The 26,110-nt window shown below is 43.3% G+C and overlaps 1 protein-coding gene across 1 annotated transcript; it reads left to right on the top strand.

Moving 5' to 3' along the window:
• Positions 1-631: 631 nt before the first annotated feature.
• On the top strand, positions 632-16,906 carry ltn1 (listerin E3 ubiquitin protein ligase 1). The gene is made up of 31 exons (XM_028984680.1): positions 632-755; positions 1,104-1,310; positions 1,416-1,514; positions 1,589-1,819; positions 1,906-1,958; positions 2,042-2,222; positions 2,598-2,771; positions 2,911-3,101; positions 3,579-3,726; positions 3,891-4,023; positions 6,318-6,970; positions 7,064-7,105; positions 7,752-7,944; positions 8,163-8,402; positions 8,529-8,682; positions 8,858-9,008; positions 9,252-9,456; positions 9,638-9,797; positions 9,904-10,008; positions 10,323-10,465; positions 10,874-11,009; positions 11,104-11,248; positions 11,384-11,597; positions 12,214-12,451; positions 12,566-12,646; positions 12,817-13,003; positions 13,461-13,632; positions 13,753-13,973; positions 14,942-15,136; positions 15,464-15,631; positions 16,058-16,906. Exons 1-31 carry the CDS (start codon positions 714-716, stop codon positions 16,118-16,120), a joined length of 5,325 nt encoding a protein of 1,774 aa, XP_028840513.1. The 5' UTR covers positions 632-713; the 3' UTR covers positions 16,121-16,906.
• Positions 16,907-26,110: the final 9,204 nt, after the last annotated feature.

The following is a 26,110-nucleotide window of genomic DNA, read 5'->3' as shown; positions in this document are numbered from 1 at the left end:
ATATTCTTTGTGTTACTGTGTTTGAATTTTATTTGGAACATGCAATAAATGTGTATATTGTGGAGCTTGCTGCCTTTGTTAGACCATGTCCTGGATGGCGATTTGTACTGCTTTCTTAAAGAAAAGAGTTAATAAATAAAACGTTATTTTCCTTAATGCCTTTGGACTGTGTTAATTAAACAAAAACCCCAAGATTATATAAATAAAGGTGTGCTTTCTTGCCTGTACACGGAAATAATATTAGTAACTTTTTATTAATAAGCCCATAAAAAAAACTACACTTCATAGTTATAAATTCGTCTGTATAACGCTACATGTGATGCGGTTTTTTTACCGAAAGGTGGCACTACTTGTTCTGGGTACAACATGCTTTTTCCACGAAAACACGAAAGCTTTTTTTTTTTTTTATCTGTTTCATGTTATTTACATCAACGCACAAAATACGGCAAAGAGTGTGCAGAGAGGGGGGAAAAAACATCCAATACGATTAACGTTATTACGATTGTTCGTTCGTAGTCTTCCACTCTCGGGGAAGTTCGGTCTACCCCGAACGCCCTTGTGGCAAAGAAACGGCCAAATATCCGTCCGCCGCGTCACGGGTCACGTGTCCTGTACTTCCGGTTCGCCTTCTTCCCCGCGGTCCGTCCTCCTGCGTGCGCGGACCGGTAGTCCTGTTCGAAGAATCGGCGCCTTGTGGCTGGATTGTACACGCCATGGGGGGCAAGAATAAGCAGAGGACGAAGGGAAACGTCAGGGTAAGCGTCGTAAAGCGACAGCTGGCGTTGTTTTTATATATATATGTATATATATATAAAAAATGACTCGTTATGTCATGACGTGTCCTCCATTTACATTTACTGATTTACAATCAGTAGTTACAGGGACAGTCCCCCCTAGAGGCACTTAGGGTTAAGTGTCTTGTTCAGGGACACAATGGTAGTAAGTGGTTGTTTGATCCTGGGTCTTCTGGTTCGTAGGCGAGTGTGTTAACCACTAGGTACCGTCACTCCTCTATATGTTTGTGTATTAGTTTTATTGAAGGCTCTTTTTATGACAGTCCAAGAGGTCAGGCTCATTAAATAAAATGATGAATTCCCTTCCAGCCGTCCAGCAGTGGCAGGGCAGCTGAACTTCTGGCTCGGGATGGTGCCGGGGTCCCGGGGTTTGTGGGGTTCGGAGCATCTACGTCAGGTGACCCCGGCTACGTACCTGCTATCCATGGTGCCGAAGAGATTGACAACCTCGTTGATGCCGATTTCCGCCTGGTTTTGCGGAAGCTGTCAAAAAGAGACTCTGTCACCAAACTCAAGGTCCGACAGACGCACGTTGATGTTGGATTTGTGTATCCAGGCTGATTCTGAAACATGTTGGGTTCCGGGTGTTTTAATAACCGCTTTCTCTCAACCCCCTTGAAGGCGGTCCAAGAATTCGGAACTATGTGTCATGAGCGGGATTCAGACACAGTGAAGGGTGTCCTGCCCTACTGGCCCCGAATATACTGCAAGATATCAATGGTAAGAAGCAAAAGTGTTTAAAGGAAAGCCCATCATTCTGATCTGCTCTGGTTTTAAAGGCGCCATGTTTCCAGGACCATGACCGGCGTGTCAGAGAAGCCACTCATCAGGCGTTTGAGCAGCTCATCCTCAAAGTCAGGAGGAACCTTGCACCCTACCTGAAAAGCATCATGGGACACTGGCTGATAGCGCAGTGTGACACGTACTCCCCTGCCGCTTCAGCTGCGAACGTGGCCTTTCAGGCAGCGTTCCCTCTCAACAAACAGCCTGAAGCCCTCAGCTTCTGCAAAGACGAAATCCTCACCGTGGGTTCAGCGTTTCTGATGTCTGTCTGATGTTAGTTTTTCATTGGCGCAAATTTAAACGTTTTCTTATGTTCATGCACCTGCAGGTACTTCAGGACAACTTGTTGAAGGAAACGGCAGACACGTTAAGTGACCCCCAGTAAGTGCTGTGACCCTGTCCTGTCCTTTTTGTCCGATTTCAGTCATTTTTGGAAAACTGTGTTTGATTGTCCTTGTGTTCAGAACGGTGCCAGTGGAAGAGAGGGAGGCAAAGTATGTTCGCCTGCTCACAAGCTCTCTGCTGGCCCTGAAGAGGCTTCTGACCCACCTGCCCCACCAAGAACGAGAGTCACTCAGAGAGCGGCTCGGCCAGCTCATCGCCCCGGGAAAGTTCTGGAAGTACAGCAAACACAAAACACCTCAGGTGTGTGTGGAAAGATGCTGTTTTGCCGTTATGAATATACTCAGGGCCATGGCGTTTAGCCCTAAAATTGGTCATAAAAACAATGGAAATAGCTATTTTCTAAGCATTTCGATAAAGTCCTAAGCATTTCCTTCATATTTATTTTATTTAGTCATAGTTGATGGAAATATGTAGATTTTTTTATGTATAGATGTGTAGAATAGTGCCTAAATGCTACATATACATGCTCCATGCATATACTCCACTGGAATTTATTATAAAGCAGTTAACTTTGTTTTTAATAACAATATAGTTTAAATATCTTACACGGAGCTCTACTTTGACCCCCAAACCCCTGCTGTCTTGGTAAATTCATTGTGATGGTCTTGTCCTCAGGTTCGAGGGGCCTACTTTGAGGTTTTAGCCTCCCTGTGTGAACACGTGCCTGAGCTGGCCCAGGGCGAGGCTTCACGGGTGTGTGTTGCCGTCTTGCTTAGCATCGATGACACAGACCCGGTGGTGCTGCCACCCTTATGGGAAGCGGTGCTTCACGTCCTCTCCAGCATTACGGTAATTCAGCAACACGGCCGTTCTTAAGTTTATCTGAGGTCATCATATATAACAATCTGTCTTTATGTGCATTTTGGAAACCACAGGATTGACTTATAATAATAAGTGAATTTCGCTGTTTCTCCGTTTTGTTTTACAGGACTGTTGGTCTCATGTAAATGCACAGAAAGGCGTGTTGCCCAAACTGTGGGTTCTGTTGAAAGAGGGAGGCAAAGGCCTGGCCACAGCTCTGCACCCCAACTTACTCCCCTTCATCAGCAAACTGCCAGATGAAGTCACCCAGCCCGCTTTCAACTTCTACAGCACCTTCTTCACCAGCCTTGTCCTTGGGTGAGACTTCACCGTTAATAGTAGTGATTAATTTATGCAGAAATCTTTAAAGCTATATCAGAGCTTACATTTACATTTACAGCATTTTACTTACATTTACAGCATTTTTCAGACGCCCTTATCCAGAGCGACTTACAATCAGTAGCTACAGGGACAGTCTCCCTGGAGCAATTTAGGGTTAAGTGTCTTGCTCAGGGACACAATGGTAGTAAGTGGGATTCGAACCCGGGTCTTCTGGTTCATAGGCGAGTGTGTTACCCACTAGCCTACTACTACCTAGAGCTCAAATAAAGCACAAAGAGGTTTAGGCAACAGCGTATAAATATAAACAGTCATGATGTAGTGTACAGATTGGATTACAGATTCCAATAATATCATCATCTCTATAGGAGACAATGGTTAAGTTGCAACAGAACCTCCGTTTAATAATTGTTATAGGGTTATGTTAACTTGATAAGAATATCTTTTGTGTGTCAGTCTCTCTAGCGAACGTGCTCTCAGCAGCCCCTCTGAAAGTGCCGCCATCATCTGTGCCACGATGGAGTGCCTGCGCTTCTGCATGTTGCAGAATTCCGGAGAGGACGAGGAACAGAAATGCATCCAGAACATGCTGATTACAGACCAGGTCTGAACATCACCACAGTAGCACCACAAAATGGCTGTTTGACGCATAGTTGAGAAAATCCATACATCCACTGCATAGTAAACCAACCAATCATACTTGAGGCCCTAAGCCTAGTGGGCATATTAACCATCCTACAGTAAGACTTGCCTCTAATTTCTCCCCAGCTTCTTCCGCTTGTGGGCCGAGCTCTGGGCAGCTCACATCTGCAGGCAGGACCTCTCTTCTTTCAGGTGGTGGACATGCTGGGCTCCTGGGAGAAGAGGGCAGGTGCCGCTGATGACTGCTCATCACCTTCAGGTTTCTTACACTTCACTTCACCACAGTGGCAAAGAGCAAAATAATGGCCAGTGGTGGCCTAAAGTGGAATGTAGCAGACTCATAATCAGTTGCCCGGGGAGCAGGTGCCAAGGTGCCACCGTCCCCACACACTGCTCCCCGGGCACCTGAACACTGCGCACGGTGCACAAAATGAAATGTGTCCTCTGTCCATTTAACCAGTCACCTTAGTGATCAGTGGGCAGCCATGAAAGGTGCCCGGGGAGCAGTGTGTGGGGACGGTGGCACCTTGGCAGTTCGGGATGCCGGGATTCAGGGTAACCGGCAACCTCCGTTCCCTTACCCGCTAGGCCAACCACTGCCCATGGTTGTGTCACCGTGTGCTGTGCTGCAGTTTTTCACAATGACAATCACTTATTTCTGCCACAGTAGGTAATCAGTCTCAGACATATAGTCCCTGACAAATGTCTTGTCTTTGTAGAAATACCTGCAATTAACCTGACTTTTAATTAATCAATTGGTGTTAGAAATAGCTCATGAAAAGCTAAAATCCTACCAAATGATGTTTAATGCATTGAAATGTATTAGTTTCACTGAAAAAATTATTTATCATTTAATCAAATTTTGGCAAGACAAAAGTTTTGTCGCCTATACAGAAATTGAACCAATTTCTCCAGTAGGTCTCCTGCAATATTTGCGGCGACTCTGGTGTAATTCAACAGAGGACTCATCTACAAAATCCTCCTTCTTCCACGATTCCGGCATCCATCCTTTTAGCAGGCTGTGGGCCTTGGCAAATGCCACACGTTTTTTCAATTGTCTTTTGTTTAGTGTTGGCTTTTTGGCACTAATTCGACCATGGAGGCCATTTCGAGACAGAATCCGACAAACTGTTCTGATTGACACAGGGACTTCAGGTGACCAGGTCTCGTGGAGCTCTGCTGCAGTGGAAAATGGGCCGGCCTTGGATTTTTGAGTTTTTTTTTTATCCTCTGTACTTGACGCTGAGACACATTGAAGTTGTCTGCCACATCAGCAGTGGATCTGGTCTTCAGCCTCTTGATAATCAACACTTTAGTCTCAGGGTGAATGTTAGGCATGTTTGCAGAGGTCTAGTTGCAGTTGATGTGAAGGTCTAGTGTACTGGGGTTCTTTTTATACACACGAGAGACCTAATTTATCCATTTTAGTCATAAGTGAAGCTCATATGACAAGGCGACAACACTTATGGCTTTGCAAAAATTGACTCAATGGTCTTTACCAAGCTTTGAATTGTAACATGGGACGTCGCAGGGCCATGGCCTTTCTGTGCTTTTGTTTTGCATAGCGGCCGTCTGTAAGATGGGACGTCGCAGAGCCATGACGTTTCTGCACTTTTGTTGTGCATGGAGATTCAACACCTCCGTTTTATATGTCTTTTTCGGACGGCATTGCAGCATTTGGCGGCCCTCCCCTGAGCCAAAGGTGCGAGGCGCCAGTCGTTGGGACCGCTTGCTCTCTTTGTCTGCCCCAGACAAAGAGGGCATGACGAAAGAAACAAGAAATTCTGATTGGTCTGTGACAACTTCCTGTCAAATGTATAAAGCATGTTCACGTGTGGGAATGGGCACCTTTTTCCCAGCTGCTTTTCTATCGAAACCGGACCTTCCGGCTTTCAAGTCTTTTCTCTCCTCCCATTTTTCTAGTGGATCAGGCGATGTCTCTGAAGCTTGGTTCAGGCTGTGCTTTTTTCTATCTTTTCCTCCTGTCTTTAACAGTGGTACTTTTTTTACCTACAATATTTACATGTAACTGCAATAATAATCTACTGGGGTTAATAAATTAACCTCTATTGTGCCAAGCCTCTTTCTGCCAGGTAACATCAAGTTGGAGTGGTTTGAATACAGTGCTTTTGTGTGCAGAGAGAGAGTTTATAACCATTCTCCTTAGTTTTACAGAGTATTAGAATACATTTTGACAGTTTCGTTTTGCACTGTAGCATTATTAAAAAAGCTGTTGGGAATAAAATGAGCCATTTCTTGATTAAAAAAATCTTGATTAGAAATATATTTCAGTGGCGCTTGAGGTCAGTTTGTACAGAAGCGACAAGACTTTTGTCTGGGACTGTATATTATTACTTAAAGATTATTATTTTATATTATTACTTAAAAAAAAATATTTTTAGTGAACTATAAAATGTAAAATGAATATCTTATTTACAGACTTATTTACAGAATATCTATTTGCTGATTCTAAAATAGGACAACACTGTGTACATACAAATGACACTAAAAATAACCTGTTTCTGTTCCATCTGTGGAATCTTCTTCACCCAGGGGAAAAGGACCTCTTCTGCAGGCTGCTAGCAGACTTCTGGGAGGAACTGGGGAGGCTGTGCATTCTGCATGTGGACCAGGAGGAAGCGGAGCAGGGTGCCCTGGAGGGCATTGCCACCCTGCTGTGGATCATGCAGAACCCTGAATCTGCTGCCTGGAGGCAGACTACACGCAAGAAGAAAAGAGAACTGAAGATCTGTTTTTCTGACCTGGACGGGAAGGAAGAAAAGGATGAGGAATTACAGAGGGAGCCTCAAAATAAGACGACTTTCCAAAGTGATGACTGTTCACCCCTCCGAACCAGACATCTGGGAGAACTGGTGAAGCAACTGGCCAAACTGAACATGGTGCATGTTAGAGAGCGCAGCTCAGCTCGGCATCTCCACTTCCTCTCCTTGTTGCTTCGCTCGTTCTCCTCCCAGGAAGTCTTCAGGGTGCTGTTAACTCCCCAGGAGTGTGAGGGCGACCTGGGCCTTGGAGATGAAGCTCTGAGTAAAAACATGGCTGTAAGGTTCCTTTTGCTGAAGGTCGTAACCTGGCTGAAGCAGGATGGGCGGAGCGACACTGACTTTGTGGTGGAGATGGTGTTTAGCGTGCTGAGGTGTTGTGGCAGTGGTGATGAGAAAATGTTGATCCTCAATCACCTCACCTATGTAAGGACTAATATATAATACATAAGGATTTGCTTCACAAGCTTCTGCCTTGATTTCCTGAATTCCATCTCTGCTCTTTTTTTCTGTCTGCAGATGGATCTCAAGTGGGGTATTCTTCTAGAGATCATACAGAAGGTATCTGTATTTTAACTAGGCCTGGGTATTGCCAGCCACACAATTTGCATCACAATACAGTTGTTACAGGATTTTGCACATTAATATTCCTTCATGTAACATCCAGTACATCTTCAGAATTACCTAAATAAATGGATAAAAACAAGAGAGGGCTGCTTGCTAGTTATCTATATTTTAGTTCCTGATCAGCACATTTGGTTTGAGGATAAATATTTCTGTCATCCAGAAGATGAACCTTACACTGAAATTGCAAAAGAATATAAATCTTGAGAAGCCAGGGATAAAATATATTGTTTTTTTTTTTTTATTTTAAGAACAACTGATAGATTAGATTTTTCTGTGTAGTGGCTGAGCGTCTAGTATCTCATTTTAACAGTTTGTCAAGTGAAATAATGTGTTTCTAAACACTGTGCACCATCCATTCTCCATTCCTCCTCTGTTTTCTTCATTAGAAATACAATCTCTGGTTGTTGTCTTGGAATTACGGCCACTATAAAACCAAAACACACATGCTAATACATTACTTCATTAGTCACTTCAGTATATTAAACTAATCCTGACTCAGAGGACTCGAGTCAGAATTCCGTGGCTCTGTAATGTTGAGTATCTCTGCTTAATTTGCACTGTTTTCTGCATTCTCTCCCAGGCCTGTGCAGAACCAGCATATATGGATTTGTGCCAGGGTTGGGTGAAAGGATCTGTTTTGGGGGAGAAGTTGGTTTCTCTGGCTGCAGAGCTCTGTGAAATGGGCCTGAGAGGGACACCCACCTCCTCCGCACCCAAACACGCACACAGCTGGGCTCTGATCAGCCTGTCACTCTCTCAGCAGCACAACAATGGTAAGAAAAAGGTAGACTCTTCAGTTCTGTGGGCCACTTCGCTGCTGGCATGCCGACTGAGACCGGATTTAAACGGGCTGCGTCTAAGTGACTGAATTTGATTTCAAATCCAATTGACTGATTCACTAATGCAAAAATAAGAAAAAACAAATAGGTTTTGTTGTTATCGCTTCACAGGTAGCTTTGATCACATTGATGTTGGGATGTTGTGTCCACAGAGACGCTCATAGGCAAAGAGTATGTGGAGAAGATAATTGACAGGCTCCATGCCACGCTGTCAGAGGCTAAGGGTATGTCAGATGCTGGCAACATGGAGCCTCTGGTGTCCTTCATCTCTGATGTGGCGGCAAACTTCTTCTCCGCTGTGAGGGGCTGCCTGCTGCTGGCCTCTGCAGAAGACCTGCTGTTCACTGTCTTCCAGCTGTGCGCTCAAGACCAGACGGTCACAAGACTCTCAGGTATGTCAGCTTCCCTGCACATGAACACATTCATTTCACTGAATACTTATGAAACTTTCTAATAATGTGGCGTCTAGTAAATTAGGCCAATTTTGATGTTCCTAACGAACTTGTTTGTACCAGCAGATGCGGTTCTTCATAAGCTGAGGAATGCCTTCTTTGCTGGTGTTCATGCTTTGGTCAGCTTCTTAAAGTCAGAGGTCAAAGAGGCTAAATTCTTCCTCTATGTGGCAGTCTGGGTCAAAAACCAGCTCATAAATTCCCCGCTGGGTCTGAAAAGGTAACCCACATTTAGTCTTTTACATTCTGATTTGTGATTGATGACAATGTCCAACATGCCACTTTACTCCTGTAAACTTTCCCAGAGATCGTGTTCAGTGTTTTGTGAACTAGGATAGTGTGACATTGAAGTCATGAAATAGGATGAAGGGTTGTCTTTATTCTTTTTGCTGTAGCCTGGAGGTTTTGGTGGAGGCAGTGCAGAAGCTGGTGGAGACAGTGGGCATGGCCCAGCCAGGCGACCCCTCCCTCATGTGGCGTTTCATCAATAGCCTCACACCGACTGGGGAGGAGTGGACAAAAATCAGACAATCTCTGCCCCCTCAGGTACATAGCAAATCCCTTCTCTCGAATTAATCTTCAGAATGTTATCATTTAAACACCGGGTAAAATTATACTTGATTGTTATTATTAATAGATCTAGTAATACAGAACATATTTTTAGATTCAAGATTTATTTTTAAGTTTTTTGTAAAATGTTTTTTAAATAAATGTATACATTTGAACACACCTCATTTCAGATGAGTATTCCATAAATGATAAATTGTTGCCTTTCCCCCCTCTTTTTAGTGGGTAAAATCTCCACTTCTCTCTGGGAGACTCAGAATAACCTGTGACTGTCCCTGTGCGGATGTCTGGAAGTTTCGGATGCCTGCACGACTTCCTGCCCACCTGTGTGTGTGTGCTCTGCTGGGTCAGGTTGTGTGCACTGCTCTACACAACAGTGACCAGCAGGGGGCAGATGCAGCCGCTTTACTCGAGCTCAGACAGACAGGTGAGTCCGCAACAGCATGTTAAAGAGAATTCTCAGTGACTCTAAATGTCTAAATGCTTTTCTGATCAATTTTGTAGCTCAGCTGGTGACTGGTCATGGCATTTCTTTTGCACCTATGTGCAAAATATCATGTTTGTGTAATTGAAATTTCACTAACTCAATGTTCGTGCTCTGTCTGTAGCTGCGGAAATCCTCTATGCATTGCAGTGGTGTGCAGAGATGGAGTGCGCTCCTCCCATGGTGGCCGAGTACCATAAAATGCTTCAGGACTGGGACCTTGCCACGAAGATACACACTCAGTGGCCTGACGGCTCTAGTATAATACAGACAGTATTTACAAGGTGAGCTGCAGGGTTGTGTGGACAGCACAGGTTTGTTAGGGAATATTTCCATATATGATTGTATTTGTAATTTTACAAATGGTACGGTTCCTGTGTGCTCTTGCAGGTCGATGATTGAGGGGTCACTTTGGTCTCTAACACTGTCAAGGTGCATACAGACAGCAATCGTGACTGCCACTGACATCAAAGGCCTTTTTGGGGATGTTGAGAGGTAATGTCACTGTAAATCTCCAGATTCTCCAGTACCTCGAATAATGTTGGCCACATCACACACAGGAACAGTTACGAAACACCGAGATCATCGTATAGTAGATTTTCCCTCTTGTGCGGCTAATAAAGGATAATCGTATTTTATCTTAGTACATCTGGACAGCATTGGGTTGATTAATTCTGATTGACTTTATACTATTGGTATATTGCGTGACCGCTATTTTTTCTGTAGAAAAGATTATTGAACAAAATTAATGAAGTGAATTATGAATTATCATAGTCAGTCAACGTTAAGATGTTTATGTGTTTCTCCAGTTTCTTCCCCCTTTCAGAGAAAAGTGTGAGCACTATACAGGTACTCTGTCCATCACTGCCCAGAGAAGACAGGGAAGCACTTGTTGACCTGGCGATTGCCGAGTTGCTCAACTGGCAGGAGGAGGGCAAAGATCACAGATATAGTAAGTGCAGCAAACTGAACTTTTAATGCATGTGTAAGGATACGTGAAATGCTCGTCATATGGCTCTGAAACCCATGCAAACACTGGCATTCGCACTTGCTCTCTACAGATCAGGTTCTCAGTTCCTGCCTTTAAACGATACAGAGAACTATGCATGGTGTACTAACACAAATAGTTTTAGCCTTTATTTTTGCATATATTCTGCAATGCAGTGAAATTCTTATGCTGCAGCTGCAGGTGAGGACTGGTGGTTTATCAAAAGGAACTACTTACTACGACATGAACTTTCTCCTGCACCTGTTAAATCTGGCTTCTGTCATTGGGACCCGGAGAGCTCCTCTAGACATTTGTAAATAGCATTTCCACGTTTCCCCCTAAATTCTGTTGTATTGAATGTGCTCCTGCAAGGTGTAACTTCGTGCCTGGCCATCCTACACTGCTGTCTGAAGGAAGACACTCCTGTAGCAGAGGAGGTCCTTTCGGCTGTCATTGCCACCATAATGGAATGGCGTAACAGTAAAGAGGAGTGGTTTCTCTTCAGCAGGTAAGATGGCGTAACATGTGGGTTCAGCACCATTAGAATTGTTTGTTTTTTTTTTTTTTTTAAATCATGTCCCTCTCCTGATCTCCTGCCCCAGTCACCTTGGAAATGTATCTGTTGGGGAGCTGATGCTGAGTGTGGAGATGATGCGCTTCTTCTGCTGGCTGCTGAGTCATTCTTCTGCAGTCCTGCAGGGCGCGCAGTGGGACCTCCTGCTGTGCTCCATGCTGGCGTGGTTGGAGGTAAAAATAAAAAAAAGCAGCTCAGCAGGAGAAATGTGCAACTGGACAAATTTCATACTTGAGTGGCACCTTTGAGTAGTTCAGGGTCATGTAGTCCGTGGAGAATTGAGCATCCCCTTTGGTCCCCTCTCTCAGACTGCCAGTGACAACCTGCCGGTGTTCTGGAACCCCTGGGTGCAGCTCTTTGTGTGTGTGAACTGTGAGCTGATAGTCAGGCTGAGTGAGTTCTTCATGGCGCCACCTTCTGATGTGGTGGGGACGCTGCCTGCTGAACTCTGTACAGAGTGGCAGGAGTTCTTTGTGGAAGGAATCCACAGTCTGCTGCTTCCTCTGCTTGTCAGGATCCCAGGTCAGTGTCATCTTGGCCAGATGTCCCATCATATTTTCTTCAAGCTGTACTCCAGATTTAAAGCCTTTTCATATGTATTAAACATTATTTGGACATTTCCATGAAAAATATATTTAGATATTTAAATGCAGAAACTAATTAGTATTGGATATTTGGGCTCAAAATGGCCTTTGTATAATCCTAGTTCTACATGTGATAGCCACAAATCTGTCACAACATTTGAATTATATGATTTCACTGCTGACATCATGGCAGACCAGTGGTTCTCAATGTAACAGTGTTAGAATAATGCTAAACAGCTAACGAAACAACTTATGTACATACTATTAAATTATATAATTATAGTGCTTTAACTTAGCAAGGGTTCAGCAGTCAAAACGGTTAGATGGTTAAATCCACTGCAGTGGTTCTATAACCTATCCTTGTTTGGTGAGATTTGGCTGAGCTGATTATCCAATCAGCAGCTCATCGTGTTGAAGATTGTGTGTTGGTGGTAACATTCAACAAATAATCAACATGAATCGGCTGCCACCGAAATAGCATTTCCAGAGTACTTTTTTGTGGTGTTTGTAATGATGGAAGCCAAATGTAATATTTGGCGTATCTCCATTCAAAGATGAGTTCACAGACCCAGACGACCCTCTTTTCCCCGTTCCTGTGCTTCGCTCGGTGGGGAAGGCGCTCATGTACATCCCTGTCCAGCAGCTCACCAACAACAAGCTGCCTGCGCGCTTCGTGGCCGGACAGAAGAGTAACCTGCCTGCGGCCCTGCAGACCCTCCTCAACACCCTCAGCCCCCTGCTGCTTTTCAGGGCGCGGCCACTGCAGCTCGCCGCCTACCATGTGCTCAACAAGTATGTGCACTGCGCCTAGTCAGTTTCGTTGACAGAAAGACAGAATTCGAAGGGAATTCTGTACCGCTGTTCCTTAAATGTAATGAGATTACCTTTCGTTTTGTTGTCTTCCAGGGTAATGACAGGGTTGCCAGAGTGTGACGGTGAGAGTGACAGCAGCAGAGCAGAGGAAGATGATGGAGAAGAGCCAAGCTTGTGAGTCATCAGCCAATCAGAGTCATTTCACTGCTGCATTATCTGCTCATTGTAGCAAATGGCTCCGTTTATGCATATTACATGCCTGTTTATGATCCGTGCAGTTTATGTCTGTAGGTTAGGCTCAGTATGTTTGAGATTTATTAGGGTGTGTGTGTCTATGTCTTTAGGTCACCTCCCGCAGCTCTGATGACCATCCTGACCGCCACGGAGGAGCTTTTGGAGAACATTCTGGGTGGGGTGCCAGTGGGGGAATTTGCTGTGGTGCAACCCCTTAGTGTGGAGCACTGTTGCATTCTGGGGTACTTGCTGTCCTGGAAGCTCCTCTTGACATTTTTTAAGGCCTCCCCATCACACGTAAGCTAAACACACATTGTCAGCTGTGTTTTGTATGTGACTCTTCCATAGTTGGTCTGAGAACTAAGTCAAGTCTCGTACTGTTGGATAATTCTCAGCTTGCTGCATTTACGCTATTATGCACAAGGATTCAGATTTCTGTACTTCAGCACTTCCTAAATGAGCCATTTGCTTTTCTAAAAAGCTATGAAATTTTTACAGATTCTTGTTTAAATCTCTTCAGCTGGCTTAGTTCTGCTCCACAGAAATATCATTTCACTCAGAAAATTTTGAAAACCATATGAATGTGACAAAATGTACAGAATCACTGACATTATAAGACTGCAATGTGAATTTTTTTGTATCCTTCTTATTTTCTTATGACTTTTGGTTTACTTATTTTATTGAAATAGTAAATTGCAAGAAGATTTTTTAAACTGTGTGTGTTTTTTTTTTTTTTTTTTTTTTTGCAATACAGCTTCGTGTTCAGTATTCCTCACACCTAAAGAAGAGCCGCTCGCTGCACAAGCTCCTTCTCTACCTTTTCAGGCTCATGCCAGAGAACCCCACCCTGCACTGTCAAGGTGCTGAAGCCCCCAGTAAAGAGACCAAGACATTCTTCACTGAAACACTGTCCCCCTCCTTTTGTAGTGAGTATTTGCTTTTTCCCCTTCGTCATTTTGACATTTAGCTGGTAATATGGATAAAAAATCTCTAATTACCAAGGCAGTTACACATTTTCTGGTTATTTTTATGTTCGTGCAATGCAGACACTGATGCTGTGCAGTGGGAGGTGCCCCACCTAGCCTGCTCTGTTTACTACTGCACGCTGAAAGACCTACCGGCCATGGTGCGGCTGTGGTGGAACAGCCAGGAGAAGCGCGTGTCCAGCGCCGTGGATCGCTTCACCAGCCGCTATGTTAGCAGCGTGCTGTCATCTCAGGAGATCGCCTCAGTACAGTCCAGCACGCACTCGTTCGAGAACATGACAGTAAGCCAGTAAACATGGCCGTCGCTGAGAATGTCAGGATCTCACAGACACACTGCAGACAGAGGAATTTACGGTGCAGAAGTTATCGCAAAAAAAGTAATGGGGCTAGTCTGTGGAGGGGTTTCTTTCTCGTCAGTGTCACAAGCTACAATATTACCACGATGATTGACAGATGCTATAAAAAGTTACACTGAAGGTGATGTTATACAAATTAGTACATTTCAATCAATCCCAGGTTTCTTAACCAGAAATTCATCCAATCTATTTAGCCATTAGGATAGAATGTGCAGGGGTCCAGATAGTATCTTAAAATCGATGAAACTTGACTGATCTGCTAGCCAGCGATCTCTGTGACTCTGGAGTTGGATTGCAGCAGCACATTGCAATGTCATCCCCAGACATCATTGAAATTGGCAGTAATGGGAGGTAACTGGAAAAAATGTTGCTAGTCCCTTCAGAAAGGGGAAAAACGGTTTTAATGCATCTTGCTGTGACCTAGGACTGAATGACTCAGGCCAAAACCAAAATGGAAAGTCTCTGTCAGCATCTGAAGTCCATCGGTCCCCAGGTGTCATGGAACTAGAGCAATTTAGAGAAAAAACACAGTATAGCACAAAAGACTTGCTAGCACAGGGGGGGAAGGGTAATAATTGTATATGCTGGACTTTTAGCTTTTATAATGCACTGAAATTGAGAAAAAAAAATCAAACATTTTTATTTTCTTGTAAGTCGCTTTGGATAAAAGCGTCTGCTAAGTAATGTAAATTAAAAATTGACTTGTGTTCTAAAAACTATACGGCAGTATTATACATATATTCACACATTAAACCATTTTTTAAAATAAAAATGCCACCAAACAGTTCACCCAGTTTTTTCAGAACAGGATTCAAATTTAATTGATTTTGGCAACTGGTATCAGTTTATTTAAAATTATTTTGCCAGCTGATCCGAGGACTGCTGTGTTCTAGGTAAAAGCGCGATGTGCCTCGCGGGAGGTGATAGCCACATACTCAGTGGATGACGTCTTCATTGAACTGGTGATCCAGCTGCCTCAGAACTACCCCCTGGGCTGCATCACCGTTGAAAGTGGGCGGCGTGTGGGCGTGGCCATGCAGCAATGGCGTAACTGGATGCTACAGCTCAGCACGTACCTGACACACCAGGTAATACCAGCATCACCAGCAAACATATCATCAGCACCTAACTCTACCTCATGCTAGAGCTGGGCGATATGCCCAAAATAAGACAGAATACTAAATATTCTGAGGAGAAAGGGTCCACTTGAGAATCCAAAGTTGGGCAGGGTAGGCTTCAGGACAAGTTCTGAATTATTGAATACAGCTACACAGCGGGGAACACAGCACATATACCCTACTCACCAAGCAACACACACCCAAGCTCACCATAGTAGATAAACTAAGCTCAGAACAAATCCTTTTTAAAGATACATGCTGAGATGTATTTGTGTGTGTGTGTGTGTGTGTGTGTAGAATGGGAGCATTATGGAAGGCCTGGCCCTGTGGAAGAATAATGTTGACAAGCGCTTCGAAGGGGTGGAGGACTGCATGATCTGCTTCTCCGTCATCCACGGGTCCAATTACTCATTGCCTAAAAAAGCCTGCCACACCTGCAAGAAGAAGTTCCACTCAGCCTGCCTGGTGAGCACATGGCTCGCACTCCCACTGCTCCACTCCACTAGCACCGCATTCGCATTCCAGCCACTCATGGTTTTCACAAATTTACAAATGCAACGTTGAGTTACAGAAGAAGAGGGGAAAATTACAGAGAATTTCCTTATAAATACTCATATACACAAGAAGTCAAAGGTTGGTTGTGGGTTGGAATCCCTAACAGCCAAGGTGCCACTGATTACACTGTGTTTTTTAGATCCATACATCAGTTGTTAGCGCATACCATTACAAATGTTATAAACATTAGGACTCCTACAATTTTGTGATTATAAGCCTTCCATCACTGTTTCAACATTAATACCAGAAATGTGTTATTTGCCGTTTGCCATGTACTGCTTGATTTTCTTAGGCCTGTATCCTTAACAATTTGTTTTATTTTTAAATCCCCTTCAGTATAAGTGGTTCACGTCAAGCAACAAGTCCACTTGCCCACTGTGCAGAGAGACGTTTTTCTAAAGCCTCCTTTCACGGACTCTGCTTACAACAGGAGCATGAAATGGAAAGAGGACAAAGAAGAAGAAAAAAAAGGCGGACTTACTACATTTCATTTACACCAAAAGCTTCGGCTGCTCTCTTGCTTACAGTTCGGACAAGAAGCTTCTTTCACTTTTTTTTTACAAACTGCAACCTGTCCAGATTTTTCATGGGCTGGATGTGGTTGCTTAAAAGGCTACTGGCTATTGAAGCTAGAGGCTCTCACCACTAAGCCTGAAGTACATAAAAAGATCTGTCCATGCACTCAAACAGGGGGCTGGTGGGACATTTCACAGTGATCCGCTGCAGTAATGCATTCAGTTTATGACGAGGAGGTGCTGCACCATTGAATTCAAGGACAAACTTTTAAAAGGGAGATCTCCTCTCTCTTTTTTCGGCACACATTTGCTCCCCATTTCAATGCCTTTAAGCCAGCATACCTTAAAGTCAGAGGCAGCGATAACTCAACCATGAGTCCACATAAAGATGGCCACCTTTAATCTCGGCCGGCGCTTTGGCGGTGTAGGCGGACCGCTGTGTAAAGGTAATTGTCTGTTGGAATTTGAGTTCAGGACACCAAATCATCCTGAAATGGTATAGTCACAGGGGCACCGAATAATTCTGTCTGTTGAAAATATTTGTAACTAGTGAATCTGTGTTTGCCCTATTTCAACATGTTGCTTCCAAAGTATTTTTTAATTGTTAATGTGAACTCTTCATGTTAGAAATAATTTGAAATAAAAGTTCGCTTGATTATTTTTCTGCTAACTGAAATCTGAAATGCCAGTTTTAAACACAATTCATATTGACTGAACCCTCAAATATATTCCCAATATGCAACATCTGTATTTTTATCAGAAAACAATATTCATATGAAACAATATGAACAATGAACAAATCAAACATGATTTCTGTGATAGACATGTGAGACTTGATTCTTTACTTATTTGCTCCATACTATGTTTATTATGTATTATATGGAGAAATAACAAATAGTGAGAATTCCAACCCTGAGTGTAGCTGTTTAATCACTCTCAACACTTATTTGATGTCCTGAATGGGATTAAATTGAGAGATTATCCTTTGGGTTTTCCATTTTACAAAGGCCGGTCCAACTGTGCTCTGTTTAATCCAAAATCCTGTTAATTTTGACATTTCGCAAATTTTATCAGCTACAATGACATTTAACGTCCTGCATATACACATACACAACTGTGTAACCCTCCTGCTGACAAAATAAAAACAAAACTTTCTTAGTAAACTATGACCATACAGGAAAATGTTTTCATTATTGAGAGGGAGGGGCTTCCCTATAATTAATATTATTCATATGATCTAGAATGACATTGTATTATGAAATACTGATGTGTATTTGGGCCAACACTGGGACCAGTATGGAGGATTTTAATTTGTTTTCCCAGTGGCAGAGTTCAAGTGACTCTGCAGAGGACAAATGGAGGATGTGGCTGGAAACCCGAGTGCAGATTATTTACTGTACTCCAGCAGGATCTTAATTCAGCAGCCAGTGGAGAGATTTAAAGCTCTCGGGGAGATTTGGGCCTCTTATCTATGATAAAAATCAATGGCAGTAAAGACGACAATGAGCTGCGCGAAGAGCAGATTGTCGGCCGATACATTACACAGAGGAAATGTATTCATTCCCTCTCTAGACTAACACCATCACCTCAATAGTTAATGATCTGTCAGAAAGCCGGTCTGTGGCGAAACCTGTTCTTGTCAGCGATGAATGGATCGTTGGAGGAACGGCGAGAGAGTGGAGAGTTTTCAAAGTTTTGGAGAGTTTAGCAGACAGCAGTCTTTCATATACACCATTTTTGTCCTGAACTCTGGCAGTGTCTTCCACCTGTGGTGGTGTCAGGTCTACGCGACCAATGCAAAAAGTAAAAGTAAAAACCTGCCCAAAAGCCTCACATACAAAAAGCAGGCTGAAGAAGTATGGCACAAATATAAGAAAAATTATTTTTCATTTTAAAACATTTGTTATTTTTATAAACTAGGACAAAGAGGTTCCCAGTGGTGTCAAGGCGGTCATTTTATGGTAGGGCTTGGATATCAGCATATAAATTCATTCTGAACTCTAATTAATCTAATTTGTGTTGAACAAAAACCTGTGATGATGGTTCAAAAGTAGATCAGATCTGGCAACAGCAGATCTGGCAACCTAGCTCCTCTGAGTCCCTTTCATGTTTATAATGACCTGAATGCCAATACTAATTACAGTATTTACAGGACTGTCCTAATTATAGACAATCTGAATCAGGGCCAACACTCTTTGTCTGTCAGGTCATGTCTGTGTCCTTTTTATATGAATAATTGATTTGCTTAATGTATTTTCTGTGCTGTTATTAGAGCTCTTTTCAACTTAATCCTCTAGACAGATTCGAGGAACGTATTTGCTAGATGATAACCAAAAGAACCTCCGTTTGGTATGCATGCGGCGATGGACAGGAACAAGTCACTAGATGGCACCATTTCCTGCCAGCGAGAAACAAATTTCCAATGTGCTTGAAATTTGGTGATGTTTCCTTCGGACGTTTTCTGGGGGAAAAATGCATTGTTTGTGGATCACGGTGTGCTTCATAAAAAACAACACACCAATCAACGGTCACATTTATGTCTATGTACAACGTCTATGCAAAATCTTGATTTGTAATGTATGGAATTCCATTCTACCTTTCGAATGATTTCCCCCATTTCAGAACACTGCTTGCAGCAGGAGACTACGGCTAGTACTCTTATGCAGCAGTTTACTAGTAGCGTAGTTAATCACGTCACCATGTGCAGTAGCTGGCATTTGCCGGAATCCCCAATTGATTCATTCTCTGTGAAAAATGCTTATTACACATACCTGCTGCTGCAATAACTATTTTGAATTTGCCTTTAGGCTCATACCTCCAGGTTTGTTCTCATGCTAGTGAAATTTATGGGTGGAAATATTTAAAGTGTTTCACAGTTTCCCGCTTAGAGGGACTGTAGCTCATTTCATCCCTCAAGCTGTTCCTTGTGCTCGGCATCGCATGCCCATTTTCAGAACTATTAAGAAGACGGGCACTTTTAAATTTCCCTTCTTCCATGTGAACAACCAGTCTCTGCTGTTTATTTGTTCTGTCAATTCTTTTCAGCTGGTTTATTCTAAATGTGTCAGTTGATTTATTGCATCATAAGCACATATATAGATATTAGATACACGTTTTTCATAATTTAATAGAAGAAAAAGAAAAAATTCGGTGCATAACGTTTTAACAGCTCCCTGCCCGGTCGGCCCGCCCGCTCTCTCCAGCGGACTGAGGCCTGAGCTTACGGTGGGAATTACACGCTCACTCGGACTGTGAAGGTTGGAGATGTAGGTCTGTGGCCTCGGCACGTTTCCTCCACATGGAAACTCTCAATCTTCACGCTGCCACTATTCTCCCGCCCTCCTGTCTGTCTCTCCCTCTCTTTCTCTCTCTCTCTCTCTCTCTCTCTCTCCTTCTCTTGCACTCGCCTCTTTTCTGCTCTCTGTGTGTGCCAGAGTCAGACTGAGAGGAAGGAGCCGCGTGTCCAATTTGCTCTACAATACGGCTTGAAGGACCTGGTGCGGGTCTAGTTAATATTCAGTCCACCCTGACCCATTTGAAGAGTTCTAGCTGGTGTAGTCACGCTCGGGTTGTGCGCTGTAGGCAGTCCTGCTCTCTAAATAGAAGCGTGTCGGTCCCATTCCACAGGCACAATACAAACCGGGACGTTCCCCGCGTCTTCCCCTCACCCGCCCGCTCGCTCCGTCTTTTTACATCATCGCCCCATTAATGGAACCAATTTATATGGACACTATCTTAGCTGACCCCTTCTGGAGGTCACGTTCTGCCGGCTCCGTTTCTTCTTGTCAGACCGTGCCCTGGGCACCTTATGGAAATCTCCTCGCTTGACACAGGTCCAGCCGCTTGTTTCCGCTGACTAGTTACCCGGCATATTTGTTGAGAGGATGATGGAATCTGGCCTGAAGGACTTGGCCACAGATTGATTTATATGATTTGGAGCCCAGCGCCTTTACTCATTTGTGATGGGCTTCAGGGTTTAGTACAGCCAAGTTTTTATTCTCAGTAAAGTGAAGCAACATAAAAATCCTCTCCTGAGCATGTCGCAGTGAGGGCCGGTGCATTTCTTTTCCTTTCTGACCAAACAGGCTATCTTGAAAGATGAGTATCGTTTTCATGAATCTTTTTTGTCCGTTCAAAGTCAGAATGGAATTTAAATAAATAAATAAATAAATACATCTCAGGTATCAATCTTAATCTGTTGCGTTCCCCGACTATTCAATTGCAGATTCTATTGCACACCTCTGAGCGGACCACCTCATCTGTCACCGCGTGAAATCTCATCTCCTTCCTCCGTCAGCCGCAGTCTGGAATCCCACTTTTTAATGACTGTGGGATTTGGTTATGGGAAAGGGAGCATGTGTGGGCTTGCCTGACCCCTCCACCCCGACCTCCACCCAGGTTCTGAGGCCCACCGTTGGCCCCGAGAGGCGAGGGCAAATTTTCCGCTCTTCATCTTGTTCGTTTGCCGTGACTGGGTTAGCGTACCATGGACACACTAGTAAATAGCGCGCCCAGGGACAGGCTTATGCTTCTTCCCCAAAAGAGAGCAGCCATTATTGGCAAGCCTCCGAAGCACGCATCTAAGAAGCGACCTTATTTATTTCTATTTTTGGAAGAGCATCACCCCTAGAGAGTCCTTCTGTGGTGGGTGGCCACCCATGTGCTGGGGTGTCATGTCCACGCAATCTCTTTGGTTTTCCACAACCGCGCAGCCATCTTTTTTTGTATAGTATCAGGGGCTTGTTTACCTAAATATGCTAATTGAGTTTGTGCCTGCAGGCCGAAAGATCAAAGCTTCTCCGTAAGAAGTAAGAAAGCCTGGGGCGGCTGCCTAAAAGGCAGCTCAGCCAAAAAAAAAAAAAAAAAAGACAGATTTGCAATCTTTCACTACATAGTGCTATATAAGGGCCAGAGAAATTCTTTATTTGAAGTGAGGAAGTGCAAAACATCCCACAGCGATTTATCATGTGCACATTTCATCCAGTGATATGAAGTGTAAGATCAAGTAAACTATTGTGCTGCGTGGACAACTTCATGTGCTCCCCAGCCTTTTCCAAGACGTCGGTGCAGCCAGATCAGATGCACTGATGGCTACTTCTCATCCTCCTCGTATTCACCAGGGTGGATGCTGTGGAAAGAGAGTGAATATGCCATCAAATATAACATTCCGGCTGCACCCAACGTGTTGAATCGCCTGAAGATGAGAGTTCGACTTGCTGTTCAGATTCTAAAGGGGGACATTTTGGAGGATCTGTACACCATGTATGTGCATTTGTGATTTTCCCCAACAGGTCTGATAACCTGTCTGCATGAGTGGTAGCTGATGTGGTCTTGAGATGCCAGCCATGTCATGTCTGCCGTCTGTCCCATGAACAAGTGGCGTTACGAGCTAACGAAACGGAGTGGAGGAGAGAGGGACCCTGTGCTACACGTTACACATCACACACTGACACACTGGTGTGGGTTTAAACTGTCCGGAATGAGAAAGTTGGGTGTGTGAGAGTTGTCACTCAAACCTATGGGCTCCTCCCAGTTAAGACATAAGTAAAGTTCATGTTGTGGGTGACAGAAATAATTATAATATAGCTAAATATAAATAACCAAAAGTGCATCAAGCAGTTACATAATGTATGCACTCTCTCACTCCATCTTTAAAAAGGAAAGACTTTAGAAGGCAGTGCTAATTCCTTCAGAATCTCAATATGCTATTGTGCAAACAACCTGCTGATATTTCTACATTATATGAATATTGTGGTGCACTGACTGATACAGACAGGTCACCTCAGAAATCTAAAGAATGTCACTTAGCCTGCTGTTTTATACCATTAAGCAAATCCTAATTGCCAATTACTCTAATATTTATAATCTAAATGCTTTGAAATGGTTCATTTAATGGTGCTTTGGAGCATGGTAATTACTTTTAAAAAGTTGGATCGGATATAATTTCTTTCTTTTTTTTTTTTTAACCTGTCTGGCTTCACTCGGTAAAGATCCTGATTGTGGCATCAGCCTGCAGTCGTGGCAATTTTCAGGTCGGAATAAACTGTGATGTTTGTGAGTCGTCAGTCCTGTAATGACGAGTTCAATGTAGGTTGATTTATCTTTTTACGTACGCCTATCTTCAAGGGTAAAGCCAGTGGAGAGAGAGGGGGGAAAAGTAATAAGGTTTTGCAGCTTTATGACTTCAAAGTGGATGTCTCACTTTTACATTCTAACAAGGTCACAGCTGTCAACTTGTGGCGAGGCGGGGCCGTGATATACCGTGGCCATTTCTCATCCGCCCACTGGAATGCTGGGATGGCGAGCGAGCGGGGAATCCGAGCCGCACCCTGACCAAACATGAGGTTTCAGTGTTTGGCCATTTTAAAACACGCTGGGATGTAATTGTTATGATTATCTCAGAAGAAAGCGGCATAATTACATTGTAGTTTTTCTTTTGTTTTTTAACCACCGTTTTTAAAGGGGGTGCCGACACACTGTTTCTTTGTTGGTAACTTTGGAGCTTTGTGTGCAGGAGAAGCCGAACAATGCGTGCATCATGGAAACAATGCCACCGCCCAGGGAGCGGAATTATCATAATTAAGATCGGACTCCTGAATCGCAGTATGCTCAGCTTGCAGGACTTCAAATTGGTTGAGAAAGAGGCACCTTTGAATTGTATATTTTTGCAAAGTGAAAACTTTAAAACTTTAATGGGAAAACAACACATCCCAAATGTTTGTTCAGTGGCATACAAGGCCTGACGAGTTGTAAGATCAGGAGTGTGATGTAGAATACCTAAAGGTTTCATAATGACCCCTTGTGGTCTCCAGAAGCCTTTATTCCACAGTATGTAAATGTGAGGTAGACTTAATCAAATTGAAAAACGCACATATTATCAAAAACATGATGATCAAATGCTACATTTATATTTCCCATAACTTTTACTGTGGCCTTGGAGCTGTTCAACTTCACTACTTGAGAACTCCTCTGTTTTTCCTTCTGACGTTTAACCTTTTGCTATTCGAGGAAACCGCCCCTCGCTGGCTCGGTGGGAGAAGATCTGACAGTTGTTACCTCACCCAGGTAGGCCTGGCTCCCTGGGATGTAATTACTTCTAACCGAAAGCCATTATACTACAGCGGAATGGACTCACCTGCAGGTGGCTGGAGTCAAGGACTAATTGAAAAACAGTAATTAAATCCACAGGAAGCTGGCCTCCGAGTGCAGGGGCGACGGAAACCGAGGGTGCAGCTCAGTCTTGGAGAGAGCCAGTTAAATCGGCTCCCCTTACTACTGTCATTATCCCCTTTGTCTCTGTGATGAGGAAAATTAAATGATATTAAATGTCCACAAAACTTATTGAAAAAAAATACATCTAATATATACATATTTTTGCTCTTTTTATGCAATGTGGATGAAGCCCTGATACACGAAGAGTGGTGGTGACGAGGAAGCTTGTGCAATTGACGTTGACATGACAGGGTGGGGGGAGAGTGACAGAGGATTTAAGGCTCATTTAAAAATGTTTTCTGAAAAAAAAAAATTCAATGGCCTGTTTTATTATTTATTTTCTCGACAGCTCAGTTGTCATTCGTAGATCTCACCACTGTCACTCACCACCAAACTCATCCCCTGTCATGACAGATCTCACGCTGTAAACAGTGCAGCTTTCACATGTCACCATAACATAAGTCTGCTTTACAGCTCGCACAGTTAATATCAAGGCCACGGATTCAGGCTGCTTGACTGTCACAGTTTTGGCATTGCTGTCACCTTCAACCTGACATTGGCCAAACAAATCAGAATGCTGCCTATGCTGCAGAGGAGACATCTGTGTCGATGAGAGCTGCCGCAGTGGAATAATCAATACGTCACTCACCCAGCCAGAGCTGGATTGTGTCACGTACAGTGTTTATTATTATTCAGGTTTTGGTTTTTATATTATGTAACCTTAAAGTTAAATTCATTCTCTCGCTCTGACTTGTTAATAGTAGCAAGACACATATGACGTGAATATGGTGAAACGTGGCAGAAAGTGACAAATACGGACATACACATTTTTCCAATTTGCCTATTGTTTCTTTTATGACTGTTGTCATTTTTATATTATGTGGGTGCAATACAACGTATTTACCTGTTCCTGCACCGGGTTAAGTTAGCACCGTGTTAATGTGGACATTGCACTTTGAATATGATTTTTTTGAGTGAAACCGTTTGTGCCCCCATCCCTGACAATAAACCAGCCTTTGGTTAGAAGATTAAATAATCTTTTAACATTTATTGTCGTTTTCAGCTTTAGATTTTAATTGACCTTATTGACATCTAGACAAATTGAATGTATTTTCTATTCTACGGCAGTGATGATAATCACTGTCTAGTTAATACCGTAATGGTAGCACTGGTAATAACACTGCTTAATTAGTCCAGACAAAGTCTAGCGATGGAAAAGGAATTGAAGAACAGGCAAGCTCGTCCTCTCTGCTGTCTTCTAAATGTGTTACAGAGAGATGGATGATAATGCCAGAGGGCTGACATACTGCTGAAAGTGTTATGCGAAGAAAACAAATGAAGGTACGGCTGGGCATTTCATAAGGCGTAGGCTGATGCAAGGGAGGCAGAGATGCATCAGTGAGAATATCAGGTGTGTTATTTTATTTGTTGACCGGGGTCTCATCATGCACAGACACCACGCGTATTTCTGCACTTGCAGACGGTAAGGCACCATACAAATATTGTGCAATAAATGAGTAACTTGTGTTCCTGTCACCAGGCCTGTTTGTGTGGCTGCATGTCACTGGCCTGGTGAAATATGGATAAAAACATTCGGCAGCAGAACACTGTAAGTGCAACCTTGTTTTGAAAAATCTGTAATTGGATCCGTTTTTGAAAATAATAGCAGCACGCAAGGCTGAATGTCAAAGGCTGCTTCCCATGGTTGCCGATTTTCTGTTGCATGCAATGACAAACTGTGTGAGGAAAAAAAAAACGTGTTTTTCACTCCATGGAGCAAATTATTTTCTGTTTCACAGCCATATGTGCTGAGAATTGCAAGGTAAATTCCCAAGCTTACAAACTTGCTGCTGGATGACAGAAGTTTTGGTGAACGGTATGACTGCGCTTGCTCTATCATGGGTGTGAACGTCTTCAGAGAACTGAAAAAGGGATGGAGAAGTGAATGCTGAATGACTTTAATTTAATGCAGCTCATTTTAAATCTCGCCATGTGCGCATGTGAACTCTGGATCTTGGACTTTCAAGGATGACCTGGAGTCATGCAGTTGGCAAGGATAGTATTGACATTTTAATTCCTGAATTATAGCTGGCACTATAGCAGGCAATTTACATTACAGTGTGCAGAAAAAAATACATGAATAAAGGAATATACATGCAGAAAAAAGCATTAATAAAGATTGGTTTATTTTTAAGCAGAATGCATGGTGATACAGTGCTTAATGGACTGATAGCAAAACTGTCCTGTGTTCATGAACGCAAGTTCATTTTTTTCTTCTTGTTTGCATGTCATTATCTATTATGTTTAAGCCTTCTTTTATGTGTGGATCTCCTCCTGTGGTCATGTGGTTGGATTCAGTAGTGCCTCAATGTTGAGTGTTGGTGCATGGTGAGTGTTGTCGGACTCGTACCTCCAGACTAGGCCCCACCTTGCAGCTGAAAGCTGCTGTTCCACCATTCCTGATGTCCTGTTGGTGAAAATCCAGAACTAGAAGTGCAAGTACCGTGGACAGTAATCACAGCAAACCATGTGACAGGCTGAATGGGTCCCTGTCTTCTGGTCTTTGCATTTTTCTGAATATGAAATCATGTTGATCTCAAACCTCGAATGGCTCTGACGGCTCAGAGGTTAAGCAATTTTTGGTCATGCAGCCTTTAATTGA

This window comes from Denticeps clupeoides, chromosome 6 (assembly GCF_900700375.1).
Source record: "Denticeps clupeoides chromosome 6, fDenClu1.1, whole genome shotgun sequence".
In the NCBI taxonomy this organism is placed as follows: Eukaryota; Metazoa; Chordata; class Actinopteri; order Clupeiformes; family Denticipitidae; genus Denticeps; species Denticeps clupeoides.
Note: the sequence above shows the minus strand (reverse complement) of the source record. Positions and strands in the feature narration are given on the sequence as shown.